We start from the raw sequence: 23,578 nt of genomic DNA, 5'->3' as shown, positions 1-23,578 counted from the left end.
CAGTTCGATTCAACAGTTCGACAATTCGGTTCGATTTTTTTATCCAACCCTACATATATTATGGGGACAAATTATTGGAGACATATGCTATAGAGGTACAAGATGCGGTGTACAACATTATTATTATTATTATTATTATTATTATTTTGCATTGTGGTTGGTCTAACATTTCAATCAATTTAATGCAAGAGGGGACATGTGACAGGGTGGGATTCAATGCTGCAACCATCGTCTATTTAATTCATCTTGTACTGCAGTAAGGGTGTACTGCTTGATGTGATATTTTAAATAAAAAATTAATTTTATAAATATAATATAAAAAATAAAAAATAAATATTTAATTTAATATTTTAAAAAAAAAAATTGATAAATAGTAGAACTTGAGAAATTTTCCCCAAACGAACACACCTAAATTTGTGCGACAGGGCCCGGCACATGGAGTGCCCACGTGTATATATATATATGGCCGCTACTAGGATGCTGATTTATTTTAAATCAACTGATGCATATTAATAAAGGTATAGTTGTAATTTTATTTTAATTAAATATTTAATATATTCTTTAAACGTTCAAATAAATACTACCTCTCGTCTTCAAAACTATAGTTTAATTGAATTGAGTACGAAATTTAAAAAATATTAATATTATATTAGTAGTTGGTAAAATGTGTAGATAAAATATTTTTTTGTCTTTGTGAATGTATTAATGTAAAAAGTAGTGACAATTGTGTAATAAAAATGAAAAAAAAATAGAGATAGTTTTATGGTAATATGGTTATTTATATAAATAAGACTATTGTTTTAAGACGGACAAAAATGGTAAACAAGACTGTTGTATTAGGACGAAGGGACTAGGAGGGTGTTTGAGAAACAGCTTTTTGAAGAGCTTTTCCGCTTATTGAACAGTTTTTAGTTATTTGACCAGTCAAAAAGTTAATTTAGGTGTTTGATAAATTAGCTTTTTGAAAGAGCTTTTTGAACCCAAAAAGCTAATTTATAAAAAGCTCATTTACCCAGCGTTTTGAAATAATTTTTTCATTTTAATTTTTGTTATTTCTTATTTACCCTTAAAACTTAATTATTTATTTTATACATATAAATATATTTTTGTAGCAGAATTTATTAATTATTTTTAATATATTTAATTTATTAAATTATATTTTTATTTTTGTAAATTTAAAATAATTAGTACTCCCTCCGTCCCACTTATCGTGTTCACCTTTCCATTTCCGTTCGTCCCACTTATTTTGTCACTTTCTTTTTTGGGAAAATAATTATACACTTTAATTATTTTTAAAAATTTAATTTTTAATTTTTTGAATTTTAATTATACTAATCAATTATTTTTATCTTAATCTATAATTATTTTTATTATACGATAATTATTTTCACTAATACATTTTTAATTATTTACTAATTATACTCCTCCTAAATTCCTGTGTCTACAGTAACGTGGTCAAATTATCCGGGACGGAGGGAGTATTATTAATTATTATATATAAATTATTTTATTTGTAAAATATATAATTTTTTAAATTAAATCAAATAGAAAAAAAACAAAGGTTATTAATTTATTTATATATATTAAAACAATAATTAACATAATAAAAAAAATATATAAAAGATTTATTATTTTATATTTTACATAATATTAATAAAAAATTATTATTTTTTAGTAAAAGTAATTTTCTAAAATCTAAATAATAAAAATAAAAATAAATATTTTATAATATTTTATAATTTTTAATAATTAATAATAAAAATTCTCATAAATTTCAAACCAATACGAACAAAATTAAATATTTTAAAAAATAAAATATCAATTTCCTTAATAATCATTTTATGCATAAACAGCTAATGTCAAACAGTTGTTTTACCAAACATTTTAATACAAACCGCTAATTGAATCAACTAGTCAAACTAGCTAATTGAATTAGCTAACAGCTAAAAACTATCAGCTAATTGCCAAACGCACCTAGATCTCTTAATGCTCTTATGCTCAATTAAATAGGATATTTTTGTGTGCTTTTATGATTGATTTATAATGTATGTTACCAATATATTTAAATTAAATATGATATTATTATGTTAATAAAATTATTAAATAATTATAAAAATATAATTATTTTTTTTAGTGACACGGTAAAAAAAAAAAAAATTATGCGTCCATTGTAGGGTTTATATATTTTCATTGTATATATATTTTTAGATATATTTTCTGTGTTTTTTTGTTATAATGTGTTTGACTTTCTAGCCATAAAAGTTGTTTTGTATATATATTGTAATTGAAGTTTCAATTGAAAATCACTGTGTGTTTTTATTGCGTTACATGTGTGATTTATTTATTTGTAATACGTGCTACTTATAAATTTATATAAAATATGATATTATTATTTTGATAAAATTATTAAATAATTATAAAAATACAATAATTACCTTTTATTGACACATAAAAAAAAAAAAAAAAAGGCAGTGCAGTCAATAGATACCTTTTGGGGGTTTTAAGTGTTTATATTTATTTTATTATATATTTTTTAAAATTATTTATTGTATCCTTTTGTTTTATTGTGTATGATTTTCTAGCCGTATAATATTGTTGTTTTGCATATATTAGCTTTCTTATAATGTGTGTGATTTTTTAACTATATAAAGTTGTTGTTTTGTATATAGTACTCTCTCCGTCCCAGATATCGTGTTTGTTACACTGTAGGCACGATATTTTAGGAGGGGTGTAATTAGTAGATAATAAAAAATATATTAGTGAAAATAATTATTCTATAATATAAATAATTATAAATTAAGATTAAAATAACTAATTAGTTTAATTAAAATTAAAAAAAATTAAAAAGTTTTAAATTAGATTAAAGTGTATAATCATTTTCCAAAAAATAAAAGTGACACGGTATGTGGGACAGACAGAAACGGCAACGTGGACAAATAGAGTATTTTGTAATTGAAGTGCAATTGAAAATCAATGTGTTTATATGTAATTTATTTATTTGTAATATGTGCTATTTATAAATTTATATGAAATATGACATTATTATTTTAATAAAATTATTGAATAATTATAAAGATATAATGATTACTTTTTACTCAAACATAAAAAAACGCAGTGCGGCCAATAGATAACTTTTAGGGTTTTAAGTGTTTATATTTATTTTATTATATACTCCTTCCGTCCCAATACAATAGTCCTGTTTACCATTTTTGTCCGTTCTAAAACAATAGTCTCATTTCCATAAATAATCGTATCACTATAAAACTACATTTACTTTTTCATTATTATTACACAATTGCCACTGCTTTTAACACTAATACACTCACAAGGGTAAAAAAGTTTTTTACCTGTACTTTTTACCCACTATTAATATAATATCAATATTTCTTAAATTTCGTGTCAAATCCAACCCAGACTATAGTTTTGGGACGGATGAAGTATTTTTTATAAAATTATTTGTTGTGCTTTTTTCTTTCAGCGTATGTGATTTTTTAGCCATATAATGCTATTGTTTTGCATATATTAGTGTAATTAAAATTTTAAATGATAACATGTTTGCGTACTTTTATTACGGTATGTATGTGATTTATTTATTTGTAAATGTGTATTATTTATATATCTATATGAAATATGATATTATTATTTTAATAATATTATTAAATAATTATAAAAATATAATAATTATTTTCTATTGACACATTAAAAAAATACAGTGCAGTATACAGATAACGTTTAAAGTTGTTAGGATTTATATTTTTTTATTATATATATTGAAATGTAATTAATGTACTTTTTTGTTGCAGTACGTGTAATTTTCTATCTTCTTGTTGTTTTGATATATTTTTGTAATTTAAGTTTTAATTGAAAACATGTGTGTTTGTTTTTATTACGTTATGTATATGATTTATTTATTCGCAATGATATTATCATTATATGAACACTATTAAATAAAAATGGCTATTTGTAGCGAAATTTGATCAGCTATAATTTTTTTGTTATAAAAATTTTTTTTTTTTGGATATTTTCGTAACAAATGAATTTTTCGGTTTGGTCAATATTTTTCTTTTGTTGCGGTATTTTTTTCGTTACAATTACAATAATTTTAATTTCAAACTAAATTTAAAATAATATATCATATTTCATAGATATATACATATATATTAATATATACATGTTAAAATTAAAATAATTATTTATTTAAAATTAAAATTTTTATATATAATTAAAAATTAAAACTAAAAATAAAATTTCAAACATGGCAAAACAAACCCTTGAGCGCCGCTCCTCCTCCCAATTCTCGTCTACTTTTTGTTTTATTTGTTCTTCTTCACTACAAAATTAGTACGGATTTTTGGGAATACAATATTTTCCTTCGCAAATACAAAAGGAATTCCAGAAGGAATTAAACTTGGATGATTCTTTAATTTTATATTTTTTTAATTTTTCGCAAGCGTGCCCTAACCCATTTTCAATCCTTCAATTCCAACAGCGGTCTGCAATTCTCTCTTTCTGAGTGACGGCGATTCATCCCCCAATTCAAACTAGCGCGTCTGTGATTCTCTCGTCTCGAGCGACCGGCGACGGCTGGTGCTCAACCACAGTCTAGATTCTGGTAATTATTTTATAATATTTCCTGGTAAGTGAAAATCTGCTCCTGTAGTTGTTATTTTCTAAAAATCAGTTGTCCGGGTAATTCTTTGGAAAATTTTAGTTCGTCCGGTGTTGCTTTAGTGAAAATCAACATGTTTATTGATCTAATTGTTCTGCTTCTGTGCGTCCGGGCTGAGTTCTGTTTTATTCGAGTTCTTTATGGAGCTGAGTAAATCGATTTTGTTGTTGTTGTGATTAACCTCCACTATTTCTAGTTAATTTCTAGTCTAAATCGATATTGCCTAAAATTTAGTAGCTTAATCGAACTCTTTGAAAATCAGAAAGTATTTTTAGTAGAGCTTAAGAATTTCTTGATGTTCTTGAAATAATTATCTAGCCAATTCCGATATTTTTTGTTTTTTGGAATAGATAATTGAATCTTGTGTTGAATCCAAATTGATTTCAACTATATTATGAATAAAAAAGAAACTTAAAAGTTACAAATAATGAAACAGATCCCATGGTTTGATACTACGATTCTCCTCGACAGCTGAACTTGGAGATCCTTGAAGTTAATCATATGTCTGACTTTTTTAGATCTTAATTTAAATCAATTTGCTGCTACTGCCTGCTTTTTTTTATTTTATTTTTTATGTTATGATCAACATTCCGAAAGTTTCATAAACTAGAGCTCTGAAACCGCTTTGGTTGCTTGAAACTGCACTGTTTGCTATGGAATCTATTTGAATTGGTGGATCTGTAGTTCTATGCCTGTGAATATTCAAGTTTAACATCTTACACTAAAAAGGTTATTTATAGCTTACAAGTGTTAGTTTTTCACATATTGATCAACATTGCATTGAAAGTATTGAGCTTGAAACTTGTCTTTTGTGTATAATTTCTAGGCCAACTAGTATGCTAATTATTTTTCTGTTGAAATTATTGAGCTTACACATGAATTGATGCTTGTTTTAGTTTGGTTCGTTAACCAATTTATCCCTACTTAAAAATCTGTCTCAGAACATGATAATTTTCACTTCAGAAAAACTTACAGGGTTGTTTTAGCATTATTTTAATTGCACGTAGTAAAATTTGTGTATATGTTCAATTGATTTCATTTAGTGAACTAAGAAGTTAAAAGTTTTTCAAAATGTGTGAACAAACAGGACAAAAATGACAAGTGCTGAAACAAGTAATAATAATATTGCTACCTACACCAATTGTAGATGATGTAATATAGTCTGCGTGATTGTGAGACTGCACATGCAAAATGGCCCCTTTCATTTGTACTCAAGTTTGTGGAATCATTATTTGATAGTGAAACCTTAATTAGAGATTGCAGCATCCAATTTAATTTTACAGCAAAAGGAATATTGGATATAGGTGGAGCAATTGGTTCATTGAGTTTATTGTAGGCACCATGAACAATATCTCGCAATCACACTCTTAGGAGGTATTTTCCATGAATTTGTCTTTTATTCTCTAATAGTTTTTTTTTTTTTTTTCTCTCTGATAACAATAAATGCATTCTGAATAATTTTTTATTGATCTATCAGAGAAAAACTGTATATGTTTAGCTTTCATTTAATATAAATAATTATTCTTTATTATGGGTTTTGCTTGCATAATATCTTTTTCAATTTGTTTAATAGTTAAAGTGGTTTAAAAAGTTGGGCTGCAGCACCCACATAATCAAGGGAGTTTGCTTGCTATATAGATAGAATATTTAGTTTGCTTCATGTTTGTTTGTTTGTGTTAGATTTAAAAATTAACTTTAGTCTCTTAGCTTACTAACTATTTGTTTTTGTAGTAGAATGTGTTACTTAGATTTTATCTTAGTGGATCCATTAGAATTAATTAGCTTAAGAAATTAGATTCTTCCAATCTTGTAATTTTATTTAGGTGTTCTACTATTGTTTTTAGCCTTAGATAATATGTTGTTTAGGTTCAGTTTTGTTTGTATATAATGTATCATAAAGTTTGTTTTATAATATCTAATTGGTCTGCTTTAGTTTAATTTAGTTAGATTAGTTATGTTTCGATTTGTTGTAAATTTGTAATATAAGTCATAGATTAGCCCTGCTCCATGTTTCATATTTCATTTTATCGCAGAAGATGGAATCAGTAAAAATCATTTATTCATGTGAGGGTGGGAATTCACGGGTAAAATAATAGACTTATCTGTGCATTGCATCCTGCCATCTTTTCCTAAAACCTGTAGATATTTCTTTTTATTCTATTTTATTCCGAAAGAACTTGAACATGAAAATTTGGTTGTCGAATCGATACATGTTTAAGTTGGTTGTTTAAACAAACAACTTTCATATGTATCAAATAAATTGATTATGCTGCTTGTTGTTTTATAATTGTGATGTTGTACGGATGTTGGTCCGGGTGTCATCAAGATAGGGTATATACCATAGTTATATTTATGTTATTCTATATTTTACAATTTTACATATGCTAAAATGTTTGAGTTAATTTCTTTAATATTTTATAGAGATTAAATATTTTGTGAGTTGCATTTTATTTTCGATGATATGCGCATGTTTTCTTTATATGTCCGTAGGTGATACCATTGACATAGCGAAGGTTTTGTCATGGCTGCTACCATTCCAGAGGTCGCGCTCATTTTACAGACGATACCAAGAGCACAAATACTCAGTGAGGTTGTCCACGTCGAGCCAATCGACTGGATATTCAAAGATGTACGTAATCATATTTATAAGACTTTCTATTAGATTATAACTTAACCATCTCGCAAGTAAATTCTTATGTAATTTTGCATAATGTTGGTAGCTCACTTATCGCGCGTAACTGTCATGTATGTTGGTTGTTCTATAATTGTGTCGTTGTATGGATGTTGGTCCGGGTGTCATCAAGATAGGGTCCATGCTATAATTCTATTTATGTTGTTCTATATTTTGTTGTTTTTACATTTGTGTCATTAAGATAGGCTCCATCTCGACTAAATTCTTATATACTTTTGCACTATGTTTGCAAATTATTCGTCGCCCGCAACTGCCGTGTACGTTCAATTTGACACTGCATGGGGCGTGGCAGTGTGACACATGATTCTATGATGATTAACTTTTGTTTGTGGATTGATGTTGACCTCCTTTCCGTTGGTTGAACTTGCATTTTCTACTTTCTTTTGTATGTTTGTTTTTATACTTTGTCGTATATGTTACGCCGAATTGCGAAGTAGTTATGTTCCTAAACAGTGCGTACTTAGTGCAATTGATATTTTATGTAATATTCTTATATTTTTTAATGTTGTTTGGGAGTATTTTTCGTATCGTACAGGTTTTTATTGAAAGAATAAGAATATTTTTTTGTTACAAAGTTGTGGTCGTCACAAATACCGTTACAAAAAGTTTTAATGTTGTTTTAAATAGTTTTCTGACAATAAGCTATTGTAACAAAAATTATACCATAACAAGTGCCGTTACACATAGATGATCATTTAATGTAACGGTTCTTTTATTACGAGAATTATCCGTTACAAATTCATCGAAAATTCAAAGTTCGCGTTACAAAAACCGTTAAAATAAGTGATTAAGAAGTGCGTTGACCGTCCACTTTTTGTAACGAAAAAAGTTGATACAGAGACTTTTTGTAGCTCTAGTATATGCACCGGTCAAAATTCGGAACAAAATCGTTACAAATAGCTTTTTATAACAAAAAATAGCTATTTGTAGCGATTATTTTTTTTAACCGCTACAGATAGCCTTTTTTTGGTAATGAAAATATAAAATATGATATTATTATTTTAATAAATTATTTAATAAGTATAAAAATATAATGATTACTTTTTAGTGACACTTAAAAAATGCAATGCCATTAATAGATAAGTTTTAATAGGGTTTATATTTATTTTATTATATAGATATATTTTTAAATATGTTTTGTTGTGCTTTTTTGTTGCAATGTTTGAGATTTTCTACCCATATAAAGTTGTTATTTTTTTAATATTTGTGTGTAATAGAAGTTTTAATTAAAGTAGATATGTGTTTTTTTTATTATGTTATGTATATGATTTATTTATTTGTAACATGTGCTATTAATATATTTATATAAAATATAATATTATTATTTAAATAAAATTATTAAATAATTATAAGAACATAATGATTATTTTTTATTGACATATAAAAAATATGGTGTGGCTAACAGTTAACTTTTAGTGTTTTTAGAATTTAGCTATCACCACTTGCTCTACTATTTTTAAAACGACGTTGGTCTTCGAATTAAGTGACATTAATATTTCGGAGCTCAGATGAATTTAAACGAAACGAACTAAACTGTGTCGGGAGGCTTAAATAAACACGAAAGTTACCAGAATATCGCCGCAAACTCACCGGAAAGATAACTATAGAAGAGATGTAAGAAATGTTGATGAGAGGAAGAGAGGCTTTCGATAATTTTAGGATGTTGACCCTGATTTTAAGAGCAAATTATTATAACTCAACACTTTTAAATTTGGATAAGTTATGATGCTCCTTACCTTATCGATTTCAAATATTATTTCATAGAGCTTCAATTAAATTTTGTTACAAAATTTATCAATTTTAAGTCAATACTTGCATAATTTTACAAAAGTAATAAGATCTAAAATCTTTCAAAGAAAATAGTGCAAACTATATTTTTTTCAGCCTGCATATCATTCCCACAGGTGTGTTTGCTTAGGGGTTTGGATTTTGAATTGAGATTTAAATAGTAAAAATTTTGAATTTGAATAGTTGTATGATGTGATATAAATAGGTGTTGATATGATGTTTTGAATGTAAAATTGATTTTAGTGTAATATAAAAAATAAAAAATAGGTGTTTGATTTGATATTTTTTGGGGGAAAAAATGGGATGAATAGTGAAAATTAAATCCAATCCCCTAAACAAACACAAATGTATTCTTCAATTGTTTCATCTATTGATTCAATAATTTCTATCTGCGAATATCGATATGTTGATGACTAATATAATTATGATGCGTTTATCTTTAGCATATGATGTTCAGAAGATACAGATATGATGTAATAAAAAATTTTCAGTTGCGATAGATGAAAAATAGAAAAAAATTACTACATTCTGCACTTTCTAGAACATTAGCTTTGTCCATGGCGTACTGAAACTTACTGGTATGCGCATCATTTTGCTTCATCTAGTTCCATGCTCCGGCTTATCCACTTTTTTTTTTTTTTTTTTTTTTTTTTTTTTATCGATGTCGGAAAAAAACGTGGAGTTCTTTTTCTTTTTATATGAATTGATTCAAAGTATGCGCACAACCATCATCTATCCATATTTTTATTCCTTTAATTTATGTTAAAATAAACTACTTTTATTATTTATTATATGAATCAAATTACATATCTATAATTCAATTGAACGGCAATGATTTTTTCAGAATGAACTTGAATATTGAATTGAATATGATACCTGACTGCTCTTATATCATATATATATATATATAATTAAAATACTTTTCAATCTATAAAAAATTTCCTCTCAACTTCCTATTTATTTACTATAATCCTCTATTTATAAATTCATCCATAAATTATTTTATCCTCTAAATAATATTTTATATTTGTTATAAATAATAATATAACATAATGGTAAGTGTAATATATATATAGGTGTTAAAACATTGACAGGAAGGAAGAGAAAAAGTATACAAAAGTGTCACGTAGTCACTTCGTGTGTACTACGTACATATTTTATAACACTCCCCCTTGGATGGTTTTATACAAAGAATGTGCCTCGTTAAATCCTTACTATGAAAAAATCCTGTGGGAAAAAATCATAGTGAAGGAAAAAGAGTACATCATTCTTGTATTAATGCGCTCCCCCTGTTTTGGACTTTATTTGATGTCTTTCATCCGATGCATTCCAATTCCTTGTACCAATTTGTTGAATGTTGCAGTCGGCAGCGCCTTCGTAAATAAATCTGCAAAATTTTCAGACGATCGAATTTGTTGCACATTAATTTCACCATTTTTCTGAAGATCGTTAGTGGAAAAGAACTTTGGAGATATGTGCTTTGTCCGATAACCTGTGATATATCATCCCTTTAACTGAGCTATACAAACTGCATTGTCTTCGAATAATACTGTAGAAGGTAATATATTATCAGAAATCAAGCCACAATTTTTTTCTGAATATGGTGAGTCATAGACCTCAACCAAATGCATTCACGACTGGCTTCGTGAATTGCTAAAACCTCGGCATGGTTTGAAGAAGTAGTTGTTATTGTCTGTTTAGCAAATCTCCAAGAGATTGCGGTTCCACCATAAGTAAATAAATAGCCAGTTTGAGATTTTTCTTTGTGTGGATCAGACAGATAACCAGCATCAGCATAACCAATTAATTCATTTCGAGATTCACTTGAATAAAATAAACCGAGGTCATGAGTCCCCTGAAGATAACGAAAAATGTGCTTGATACCATTCCAATGGCGCTTTGTGGGGGATGCACTAAATATGGCCAGTAGATTTACTGAAAAAGATATATCTGGCCTGGTACAATTTGCAAGGTACATCAATGCGCCAATAGCGCTGAGATATGGTACTTCGGGGCCAAGTATTTCTTCATTTTCTTCTCTTGGCCTAAATGAATCATTACTGAGATCAAGGGATCTAACCATCATTGGTGTACTTAGGGAATGAGATTTATTCATATAAAATTTTTTTAATACCTTTTGGGTATATGTGAATTGATAGATAGATATTCCATTATTAACATGGTCCACTTGTAATCCCAGACAATATTTTGTCTTTCCAAAATCTTTGATCTCAAATTCTTTCTTTAGATATTCAAATGCAATTTGGATCTCTTCAGGAGTTCCAATTAAATTGAGATCATCAACGTATATAGCAATAATGACAAAATTTGATCCATTTTTCTTTATAAAGACGCATGAGCATATTGGATCATTAGTATAACCTTTTTTTATTAAGCAGTCACTGAGACAGTTATACTAAATTCGCCCTGATTGTTTAAGTCCATACAATGACTTTTTCAATTTGATGGAATATGATTCATTTGGGTTTAATTTGTATGTTTCAGGCATATTGAATCCCTCAGGAACCTTCATATAAATATCAGTATCCAGAGAGCCATAAAGATATGCAGTAACTACGTCTAAAAGACGCATATCGAGCTTTTCTCGCATTGCTAGGTTCACAAGGTATCTAAATGTTATTCCATCGACAACTGGAGAGTATGTTTCATCAAAATCTACTCCAGGCCTTTGTGAGAATCCCTGAGCTACAAGACGGGCTTTATATCTCACAATTTCATTATACTCATTTCTTTTTCGTACAAACACCCATTTGTATCCAACTGGTTTTATACCATCTGGTGTTTGAACAATTGGTCCGAAAACTTCTCTTTTATTTAATGAGTCAAGCTCTTATTGAATTGCATTTTCCCATTTTGGCCAGTCATTTCTTTGCCGATATTCATGAACCGATTTTGGCTCTGGATCCTCATTTTCTTCCATTATATCAAGTGCTAACCTGTATGCGAAGGCATTATTGATAATTGCCTCTTTACGGTTCCAACATTTTCTTGAAATAACATAGTTAATTGAGTTTTCAATAATCTCATCATGTTCTTCAAGATCGTGCTCTTCTAGAGCAATTATTTCAGGGTTGACTTCCTTATTAGGTTGAGGTTTATCAATGTCATTCCTGATATTTTCATGATTATCATCATTAATTCCTCTTTTCTTTCGAGGATGTTTGTCTTTGGAACCGAGTGGTCTACCACGCTTTAAGCGTGTCGCTGATTCATTAGCACTTGTAATTTGTTCATCAGGGAAATTATTTTAGCTGGAGCATTAGCAGCTTGGATATATGATCGAGTGACTTTGCTCGAGTCATTGAATGCATCTGGTAACTTATTTGCAATATTTTGCAAATGTATAATGCGTTGAACTTCTAGTCCACACTGCTTTGTACGAGGGTCATAAAAATTCAATGGGATTGTCCAATTAATATCACTTTTCGGTTCGTTTTTGTCTCCCCCTAATGTCGAAAAATGTGATTCGTCAAAATGACAATCTGCAAATCTTGCAGTAAATAAATCACCCGTCATAGGTTTAAGATATTTTATAATTGACGGCGATTCATATCCGATATAAATGCCCAATCTATGTTGAGGACCCATTTTTGTATGTTTTGGGGTGGAATAGGAACATAAACAACACACCCAAAAATACGTAGATGAGATATATTTGGTTCGTGACCAAATACTAATTGCATAGGGGAATAGCTATGATAGCTTGTCGGTCTCATCCTTATGAGTGTTCCTGCGTGTAAGATTGCATGCCCCCAAGCTCAAACGGGCAACATAGATCTCATCAGTAATGGTCTAGAAATCAATTGCAATCTTTTAATAAGTGATTCTGCCAGGCCATTTTGTGTATGAACATGAGCAACTGGGTGCTCTACATTAATTCCAATCGACATGCAATAATCATCAAATGCATTCGATGTATATTCACCATCATTTTCCAGACGTATAGTCTTAATTGGATTATCGGGGAATTGTGCCCGTAATTTAATAATTTGGGCAAGCAATCTTGCAAATGCCATATTGCGAGTAGATAACAAACAGACATGTGACCATCTGGTAGATACATCAATAAACACCATAAAATATTTAAATGGCCCACACTGTGGGTCTATTGGTCCACATATATCCCCGTGTATTCTTTAAAAAAATGTAGGTGATTCAATACCTACTTTAGCTGGTGATGGCTTGGTTATCAATTTTCCCTGAGTGCAGGCAACACAGGTTAATTCATTTGAGTTTAATACTTTTTGACATTTTAATGAATGGCCATGCGCATTCTCAATTATTCACCTCATCATTATACTGCCAGGATGCCCAAGACGATCATGCCATATTTGAAAATCGGTAGTCTTTTGATCTACCGTGAGGTATGTTTCAACAACACCTAATCTAGCATAATATAAACCAGTAGAGAGTGAGGGTAATCTCTCAATGATGCATTTCTTTTTATCAATGATATTGGTGATTAATAAAAATTCACCATCGGTATCACTCATAGTTTCAATGTGATAACCATTTTTTTCCGAATGTCATGAAAACTCAGTAAATTTATTCGAGCTTTAGTGGCCAACAGTGCATATTGTATCACAATTTTTGTCCCCGCGGGGAGAAATATAATGGCTTCTCCAGAGCCTTCAATTAATTTTGTACTGCCACTTATTGTATTGACATTCATCTTTTCCCTTTTCAAATGAGAGAAATATTTTTCGTATTTCAATATAGTATGTGTCGTTTCACTGTCAATGAAACATATATTTGCATCATTTTGTTTGGCATCCATTTAATCTTCAAATATAAATAAACGCAGTATTAATAAAGACATATATATGTATTACAAAATGTATTACAAAAAGGTAGTATGCGATAATTTAAATATCACAAAATATAAAATGACATAATATGTCTATCACTGGGGGTTTGCTGGATCTACGACAAAATCCGCTATATCGAGATGCGTTGTGTCGTAATCCAAAAGATCATCGTCGGGGTCGTCATCATTATCAACGTGTTTAGTCTCGACCTCCTTCCCCTTTTTCTGCAGTGAGGCTTGATAAAGATCGGCTAGGTGTTTGGCTGTTCTGTAGGTATTGGCCCAATGGCCTTCAATGCCACACCGATTACAAATGCCGATTTGCCTATTTCCCTGTTTAGCCTTTTCGGCTATATCCCCATATTGAGGTTTACTCTGCTTCCTATTGATGTCAATACCGCGGTGATTGCAAGGGGTATATCGACCGCGTTGACTCTCACGACCGCGACCACGACCATGACCTCTACCACGTCCTCGGCCTCGTTCATAAAATGTCACGTTCGCTTTAGGGAACGGACTAGAACCGGTGGGCCGGGACTGATGATTTTTCATCAATAATTCATTATTTTGCTCAACTAATAAAAGACATGCAATGAGCTGTGAGTACTTTTGAAAATTTTTCTCGCGATACTGCTGTTGCAGCACAACATTAGAAATATGAAAGGTAGAGAGAGTCTTCTCCAATTTATCATTCTCAGTAACAATTTCTCCGCAGAGTTTCAACTGAGATGTAATTTGATGGATAGCAGAGTTGTACTCTGTAACAGTTTTAAAATCCTGCAATCGCAGGTTAAGCCAATCATGTCAGGCTTTGGGGAGAATGATATATTTTAAGTGCCTAAGTCTCTCCCTCAATTCATTCAACAAATTTAGTGGATCTTTCACCGTCAAATATTCAGAATGTAAAGGAATGTCCAAATGATGACGGATGAAAATAATAGTCTTAGCCCGATCTTGGCTTGTAGTCGTATTTTCACTGGCAATTGTATGAACAAGGCCCATAAAAATCAGATGTATTTCTACATCCAGGGACCAAGTCAGAAAATTATTGTCGGTGAGAGACAGAGGTTTAAAAGAAAATTTTGCAAGGTTTTCCATAGTTTAAAAAATAGATAATATAGATAGTATAAAAATAAAACTTATCAAAAATAAAATGAGCAAGAATCTTTGTGCTGATAACGTGTTATAACTAATAATATAACATAATCGTAAGTGTAATATATATATGTGTACGGGTGTGCTTATATAAATATATATATAATTGTGTGTATAGGTGTATAGGTGTTTATATTTGTGTATATATGTATAATTATGGAGAGAGATAGAGTTTGAGAGAATTGTGTGATTTTTCATATCAGATCACTCCAACATTCAATGCCTATTTATCGGTGTTAAAACATTGATAGGAAGAAAGAGAAAAAACATAAAAAAAAAAGTGTCACGTAGTCACTTCGTGTGTACTGCGTACATATTTCATAACAATATTTTTATTTTTTTATTTTTTGTCCTCACACCCACACAATCCAAACTTTCTCGTTCATTTATCTTTCACACGTGGATAATATTGATTACACTAATACAGAATTATTATTTTAAAACACATCAATGACAATTACAATTGAAATTTGAAGAACAAAATTTGAAAATATAAATTTATCAGTCTTTTTATGCATATATTATATTATAATTTAGGTATTGTGAATACTAATTTTTATTTTTTTGATTATTTACTTATATTATATGAATATTTGAATATTAAATAAATTGATTTGTTGTCCATTGATATCAAGATTAAATATTTATTCATTTTTTTATTGATACTGTTGAAATATATTTTTTAGATCTTTAGTTTATTTTATGTTTTTGTTGTTTTTATATTATTTTTATTCATTAGGTTATATTAGTATGATTTGAGTTTACAAGTATGTTTCATATCTATTTATGGATTTCCTATTTTTATTATGAATAATATGCAATTTTTTAGACTATAATTTTTTTTATATAGTATCAGAGTTTATATTATTATTTATTATTATTTTTTTTTTGAGTAAACACAACCTACTAACTCACATTTCTCTGGAAATGCTCAACTTAGAACGTATGATGTATCGGAGGTCTCCTAATCTTTGAGATTGTGCAACTTCTGGTTTTGATTTTATTTAGAGTCTTGAAATTTTTCCGCAAAATCAACCACGTTGCTGCCCATTATATCTCCAGTTTTCTTCCTTCTCCAGCCGTCACCACCACCACCGCTACGTTCGTCGCCTCAAGTCCGGCGATCACAAAAAATCATGGCAAACGACAGCGCATCGGGACCACACGTGCTTGATGAACACGCCACCGCTGATCTTGCCGGTGCGTGAGAGTGTGTGCCACCGCCATCACTAGAAATGTTTTTCCAGCATTCTCAGAATTTGATTTTCTTTTTGATAGTATATTTTGTTTTTCTGTTTATTTAGTACTCCATCGTCATAATTCAAAGCACTTTTTTTTACTATTTGCGTCCATCCGACTTCAAAATATCAATTTTCATTTTAGAAAAATTAATTATACACTAATATCAAAATACTCTTAACTTTTATTTAAATTATAAATATACTATTACACATATAATTATTTTATACATAAAGTCAAAGGACAAAAATGTCAAAAACTCTTACATATTTTCACTAACTAATAAAATACTATTATTTTTTAATTTACTATATAATTCCAAGGAGCTCCTTTTCATTTAGAGCGGAAGAAGTACATCATATTCGAATGTCCCTCTTTGTTTCGGTTCGATTCGGCTTTGTGTTGGTGTTTCTGCGAGCTACTTCTGCATGTGTTTGAATAGACGACTCAATATCTGATATCAAATTTATTCTTGGACAAAGTTATGTTCGACTTTTGATTTTTTGTCGTGATTTCACTCAAAACTTTGTTTTCCATTGCGTTGAGAGTGTCATTTTCGATTTTATTAAGAGTCTCTCTCATTCCGGTTATATGTATACATAGGGGCGGATGTATTGTAGGGCAAGGGGGGCTCCCCCTCACCCCACCCACCCCACCCTTTTATTTACTACTCCCTTCGTTCACTAAAAATAGCCCATTTTAGTCCGGTAACGAGTTTAAGAAAAAAAATATTTTATTGAAAAAATAATAGGTAATTTGAGGTATTTTTAAAAATTTAGTTAGAAATGAAAGTAAATAAAGTGAGAGATAGAATAAAGTTGGTAATATTTGTTGTAAATAAATGTTGAATGTAGAATAATAATTAAATATTGATTTTGCAAAAATTAGTAATGTAATAAATTTAACGGATAAACAAAAGAAAAATGAAAATAAATTTGGCGGACAGAGGGAGTATTATATATATTTTTTAAATATATGTATATATATATAAATTGCTAAAATAAAATTATGAAAAATATTGAAAATTAAGATTTATTTAATTTAAATTTAAATTAATATTATTATTATTTAGTATGTATAAATTTAAATAAAAATATATTTATTTAAAAATATCATATTAAAATATTATTTAAATAAAAAATTAAATATAATAGTTAAATTTAAATTAAAACCAAATAAATCTTCAATTATGGGAATGAAATAATTTTAATGATTTTTTTTTTTATTAAATGTAAAAAGTTCTTTTAAAAATAAATATTTTATTTGTCAATTTCAAACAATAATAAAAAAATATCTAAAATATATAGTCACAGTATAATTTATCAATATTTTTAAAAATAAAAAATAAAAACAAAAACAAAAAGTGACGGATAAGCATAAGGGTGTGCATTCAGTCTATTCGATTTTGGAACGGAGGAAGTATTATTTAATAATATATAATTTATTAGTTTTTTTAAAAGTTCGATTTTTTCGATTAATCAAAATTAAAAATTAAAAACCATAATCAAATCAAAATCGAAATCAAAATCGAAATTTATAAATTTAATTTTCGACTGAACAACACCAATTAATCGAATAATCCAAACAAAAAAATATTCGATTTTTTCGATTTGAACCGAACAATAGTCACCGCTGCATCATCAGCTCTGTGCTAGAGGGTATTATTTTCAACGAGGGTAACAAATATCCATTATCATTGCATATTCAGAAATAAATAAAATAAAATAAAATTCAGAGCAAACACATCGTTATGTCGACCGCACATTACTTGATTAATAGTAATTTGCAGCATAAACATTATTATTGTTATTTAGCTAAAACATTACTTACCGCAGTAACAAATCTCTTTTCAGTCTTTCCGCAGTGATCGGACGAATTTCTCCAGCGCCGCCACCGACGATCCGTCCGGCTGCGCCGCCGCAGCGACGGCCGCCTTCATCTCTGAAGCACGGTGCCTGATTGACCTCCCCGTCAACGACTCCGTCACCTCCCGAATTCGATTCTCCAACTCGTCCGCCTTCACGAAACCGTCCGCCGCCGCCGCCAGCGGCAGCCCTAGCTTGAACTCTTCCACCACGAGGGTAGCATTGATAAACTGGTCGGCGTCTATCGGCCAGCAGATCATCGGAACCCCAAACAGAAGCGCCTCATTAATGGAGCTCCGCCCGCAGTGAGTCACGAACGCGCCGACCGAGTCGTGACTCAGTATCTCCTTCTGTGGGGCCCACGATTTGATAACTAACCCACGTTTTTTAGTCCTTTCTAAGAAACCGTCAGGCAGCAACTCATCCAAGTTCACCTCCCCCGCCGGCGACGAGCTCTGCATCTCCGGCGGACTCCGTACGGACCAGAGAAAATGGCGACCGCTGTTTTCTAATCCGACGGCGATTTCCTTCACCTGTTTAGCAGAGAACAAGCCTCGTCTGCCGAAGCAGAGGAACACAACGCTCCGATTCGGCTGCGAATCGAGCCACTTGAGGCACTCGTGATCGCCGGCGCTGGTTTCAGAAATCAGTGGTCCGACGAAGTAAACAGGAGGAGATACACCGTTCGGAACGCAGAAACCGTTGGATAATGCTTCCTTAGCGCGATACTCAAGCGCATCGAACGTGTTCACGAGGATTCCCTTGGATCTGCGAACTTCCATGGCGGCTTTCAGAAAGTGTAGGTAAGTTTTACTCTGACGAAATGCAAGCAGCTTAGGCAAAGCCGAGCTGTGAATCGGCGGATATCCAGGAATTTCCAGAAAATCATCCAAATCCTCGATGTTTCCATTAACGATTTCATCAATAACCGGAAAGTACAAAAGCAGAATAGCGCCAGATCCACCGTTGCTAATATAGAAATAAGTGGGAATATTCAAGCTCGTAGAAACCTCAGATGCGGAGTAGCAGAAGAAATCGACAACAATCGCTGCGATTTTGGATTTCCGAGAGACTTCCTGGAGCGCGTCGCGAAGGTTTTGGTTGGTGAGGCGAGGAATTTCAAACAATCGCTCGAGAATATTGGGGATTGGTACGGACGGAACGGCGTCGGAGATACGATGGTAGGTGAAGGAGGGATCGTGGTGGGGAGGTGGAGCAGAGGAGATAATGGTGAGCGTAGGGCGAGGGTGGTGTTTGGCGATGAACTTGGCGAGAACGAGCATGGTATTGAGATGCGTCTGAGAGCTGTAGAGAACAATGGTTGTGGGGAGATCATCTTCCATTTCCATGGCTCTTCTGGACTGGAACGTACACCTGCAACTGCAACTCCTTTTCCTTAATTATCAGCAACACTGCACTGCACTACGGTATTGCCTTTTTTTCCAAGGCCTTTATAACCCTTCAATTTTATTTATTCAATTTTAATTTTAAACATACAATTTTACTTCGATTATAATTTTATTTTTCATTATTATTTTTTAAATATTTAATTTTTATATTATTTTAAATAATTTTTTATTTTTATAATTTAAAATAATTTTTTTAAAACTTTTAAAAAATAAAAAATAAATTTAAAAGTTAAAATGAAAAAAAAAAAAAGGAACAACGCCAAATTGGCACACAATTTGGGCGTCGGTGGGAAACAACCAATACTAAATCTACCGACCCAGCGCCAGGGTTGGAGATGGCCTAATGCATACATTTTCTATTGTCAATCCCTTTATAAGATAAATAATGTCCCCAAAGGTATGGTCCACTGATGCATACCGTAACGTTATGGGTTTAAGCATAGTTCACCGACGCGGACCGTCGTCGCAGATGGGCCTTTACCGTTCCAAATACGTCGCGACGTATCAATCAAATATCGGTCTATATGATTTTTTTATATAAAATTTATATTTTTTTAAAAAAAATAATTAAAATACATCAAATTATAAATATAATTAATTTAAAAATATATATTATTGAAAAAATATATTACTCCCTCCGTCCCATAAGCTTTTTGAACGTAGTTTTAGAAATATTAGTATTATATTGGGATATAGTAGGAATAAAGTAGAAATAACTAAAATAACCTTATTAGTATCTGTGATGTAATGTTAGGTAGATAGTAGAGTTACTAAAAAAAGAAAATTGATACTTTGTTATGAGACGGACTAAAATAAAAAAATAGATACTTTGCTATTGGACGAAGGGAGTATAATTTATAGTAGATTAAAATTTAAAATAAATAATAATTCAACTAAATTAGCGCATATATATATAAATATAAATGCTAAATTTTATGTTTTGCATAGTCATTATACTAATAAATTTATTTTAATAACAAAATGATGTACCTTGTGTCCGTCAATGTCAAGATTTCATTCTTATCATTTGTATTACATATAAATAAAAATAATTAGAAAAAAAATACCAATAAAATTTTATAAAATGTTCAAACTATGTTTATACTAAATATTTATACTTACCATTCAATACCATGTGGAATATCGTGGAGGCTCAAAATCATTTTTATCTGCCGATCGATTATAGTATGAATATCCTTGTTCTGGATTCATATTGCGTGGATAAGGGGAGATGTTCGAACCATATTGATTTTCTCTAAATGAACCTCTTTCATATACATCAAAACCTCGATATTCCCTATTATCATTGCTTCTGCTTGATGAACCATAATTTTGTCTACGATCATCAATACTATCCAAACCAAATGTAATCCCTCCGTAATATGTTCCAACTGGTTGGTTGGATCCAAATATAGGAAGATTGGCTGAATCCTAAAGAAGTCTGGGTAGATTAGATAAACCGTATCCTGGGTAATAGGGATTATGATATGCATTTGGTTGGTCCCACTCTTGTTTCCCCAATCTATTACTCGAGCAGTGAGAAGAATCTCCATAGGAATAACCTATATTCAAGTCTTGCATATGTTCGTGAACTCCAGAATATCTCCTAATATCTGAAAAATTTGAAGCATCGGCTTCACTTGAAAATTCTGTTAAACTATTTATAAAATCTTTTTGAGCTTCTATACCAGGACGATATCCATGATCAGTGTCTTGGGTAGCATAATAATTTTCATTTCCTTGAGCCCATTCCATATCACTTGAGTATCGGCTATCCCTGTAGTTCCCACTACCACCACCATCACCACCACCACCACCACCACCATCATCATCATCATCATTGTTATTATTCTTATCTTCACCACTAGTTGATGAAGATGAAGATTCCAATATGATTGTTTCTTTTTTTTTTTGGCGTATTTTTATTTTCTGATTTTTTTTTCTTTCGCCTTATTTTTCCCATCATCTATAAGTTGAGAAAAAAAAACATATCGATGTCATGATCATTATGCTCACTTTGACCTCCATCTCCACTTTCTTCAATAGCCTCATCCAACCAATTCAAATCACTATCACGAATAAGTGGAGATTCATTTTCTCTGAGTCATTCATCTAAAATATCATTTTCATAAAAAATATGATTCAAATCAATTGGGTCATAAAAATCGTCTGTGTCTGTCCTTTGCATAAAATTTTTTACCCGAAGACGCATGTTGTAGTGGACATAGACTAGCTCATGCAGTTTCTCAATAGCTAATATATTCTGAAGTTTAGTATGGATCAAAGCCCACATACTCCAATTCCACTCACAACCCGATGATGTGCAAGTTTGACTCAAAACTTTTAATGCAATTTTTCTTAAATTAGGGGCTTCATCACCGTACATATTCCACAAGTCAGCTATTAAAAATAAATAAAAAAATTATTAATAATGCAACATTTTATAACAAGTATGTTTAAAAATATAATTAAATGATAAATTTTATAATACATATTTGGTAAAGATGTAGATACAGCTCTAATAGCAAGTGCACTTCCAAACTCTCAAATTTTGTTAACAAATATGTTTATCTATAGATAATATAATGGTAAAATTATTAGAAATTAATATATATATTATTTATAAATTTCACACAATTTACCTCATTCATAGCCCTTACTTATATATCCAAATCTGGCTCGAATCTTTTGATAACTTCTTTTACTCATTTTCGAACCTCCGATGAATCAAATTCACAAGTGCCGGAGTATTGAAGACCAGGATTTAAAAAATAAGCTGCATGAAATGTATATAAAATTAAAAATTAACACAAACGATTAGCACAGTATAAAAATAAAAAAAAAGTAACAACAATAATTACCTGTTGCATGCAAATCTTGATGCAATTGATTATACCATCTTTCGTCGATGATATCCCAATATTGTTGAAAATCTTTCACCGCGGTTTTTATTGTCATTTTTGCCCTATCCATTGTCTCATAGATAATAGGTAGAGTAGGCTTTTTATCTTGATCAACTACTTTTAAAACCTTCACTAAGGGTTCCATGACCCCACAAACTCGGCGTATCCGTTTCCAAAATCTTTCATTCAAAATCAAGTCTGATATATCTCCGACTTCATGTCTTCTCCTCGAGGTATTATTGTACTCAACCCATTATCTAGAAGTACACATTCTTTTCAAATCGGTTGCATATCTCAGAAGACTTTCCATTGCAACAAACTCGGTTGCAAATCTTGTTATGCCTGGTCGCAAAAGATCTCGGCCATTCGTATATGTTTTCATCAAATTGACCACTTTATCACTGTTGTATATCAATCCTGTAATTCTTCTGGCTTCTTTTATCGTATCTTTCATTGACAATATATCTCCGATGTCTTCTAACATAAAATCAATGCAATGCGCAACGCATGGAGACCAAAAAATATGCTTCCTTTTCCTCATCAGTTTTTTCCAGCCGCCTTCATACTAGCTTCACTATCAGTTATAATTTGTACAATATTGTCAACCCTTACTGATTCCACCACCTTATCCATTATGGTGTAGACAAAGTCCGCAGTCTTTGCCTTATTTGTACAATCAACTGAACTGTGATTTATTATATCTCTATCACAGTACACCATAAAATTTATGATTGGATGTTTTGTGCGAGTACTCCAACCATCACACATAATTGTACATCCATATGTTTTCCATTTCTGCTTTAAAGAATCAATATACTGTACAACTTCTTGCATCTCATCGTTTAAATATTCACCACCAATTTGCTTACCAGTAGGTCCTTTAACTCCAGGTCCAACCAATGCAATCATGTCAATCATCGTTTGGTAGTAAGGACCACTATCGGCAACGTGAAATGGTATTGCATTATAATGAAAAATTTTCGAAATTGCCACTTTTTTTGCATTATCTTTTGAAAACATATTTTTCAAA

The 23,578-nt window shown here is 30.6% G+C and overlaps 2 protein-coding genes across 2 annotated transcripts; both read right to left on the bottom strand.

The window, feature by feature from the left end:
- Nucleotides 1-14,073: 14,073 nt before the first annotated feature.
- Nucleotides 14,074-14,529, bottom strand: LOC127249052 (uncharacterized). The gene has a single exon (XM_051271643.1). The coding sequence runs from the start codon at nt 14,527-14,529 to the stop codon at nt 14,074-14,076; it is 456 nt and encodes a 151-aa protein (XP_051127600.1).
- A 3,503-nt stretch (nt 14,530-18,032) lies between these two features.
- On the bottom strand, nt 18,033-19,694 carry LOC127248985 (baicalein 7-O-glucuronosyltransferase-like). Its single transcript, XM_051271567.1, has one exon. The coding sequence runs from the start codon at nt 19,583-19,585 to the stop codon at nt 18,221-18,223; it is 1,365 nt and encodes a 454-aa protein (XP_051127524.1). The 5' UTR covers nt 19,586-19,694; the 3' UTR covers nt 18,033-18,220.
- Nucleotides 19,695-23,578: the final 3,884 nt, after the last annotated feature.

This window comes from Andrographis paniculata, unplaced genomic scaffold (genome assembly GCF_009805555.1).
Source record: "Andrographis paniculata isolate CXL003 unplaced genomic scaffold, ASM980555v1 Contig35END, whole genome shotgun sequence".
Lineage (NCBI taxonomy): Eukaryota > Viridiplantae > Streptophyta > Magnoliopsida > Lamiales > Acanthaceae > Andrographis > Andrographis paniculata.
The sequence above is the reverse complement of the archived record's forward strand: the minus strand, read 5'-3'. Positions and strand labels throughout refer to the sequence as shown.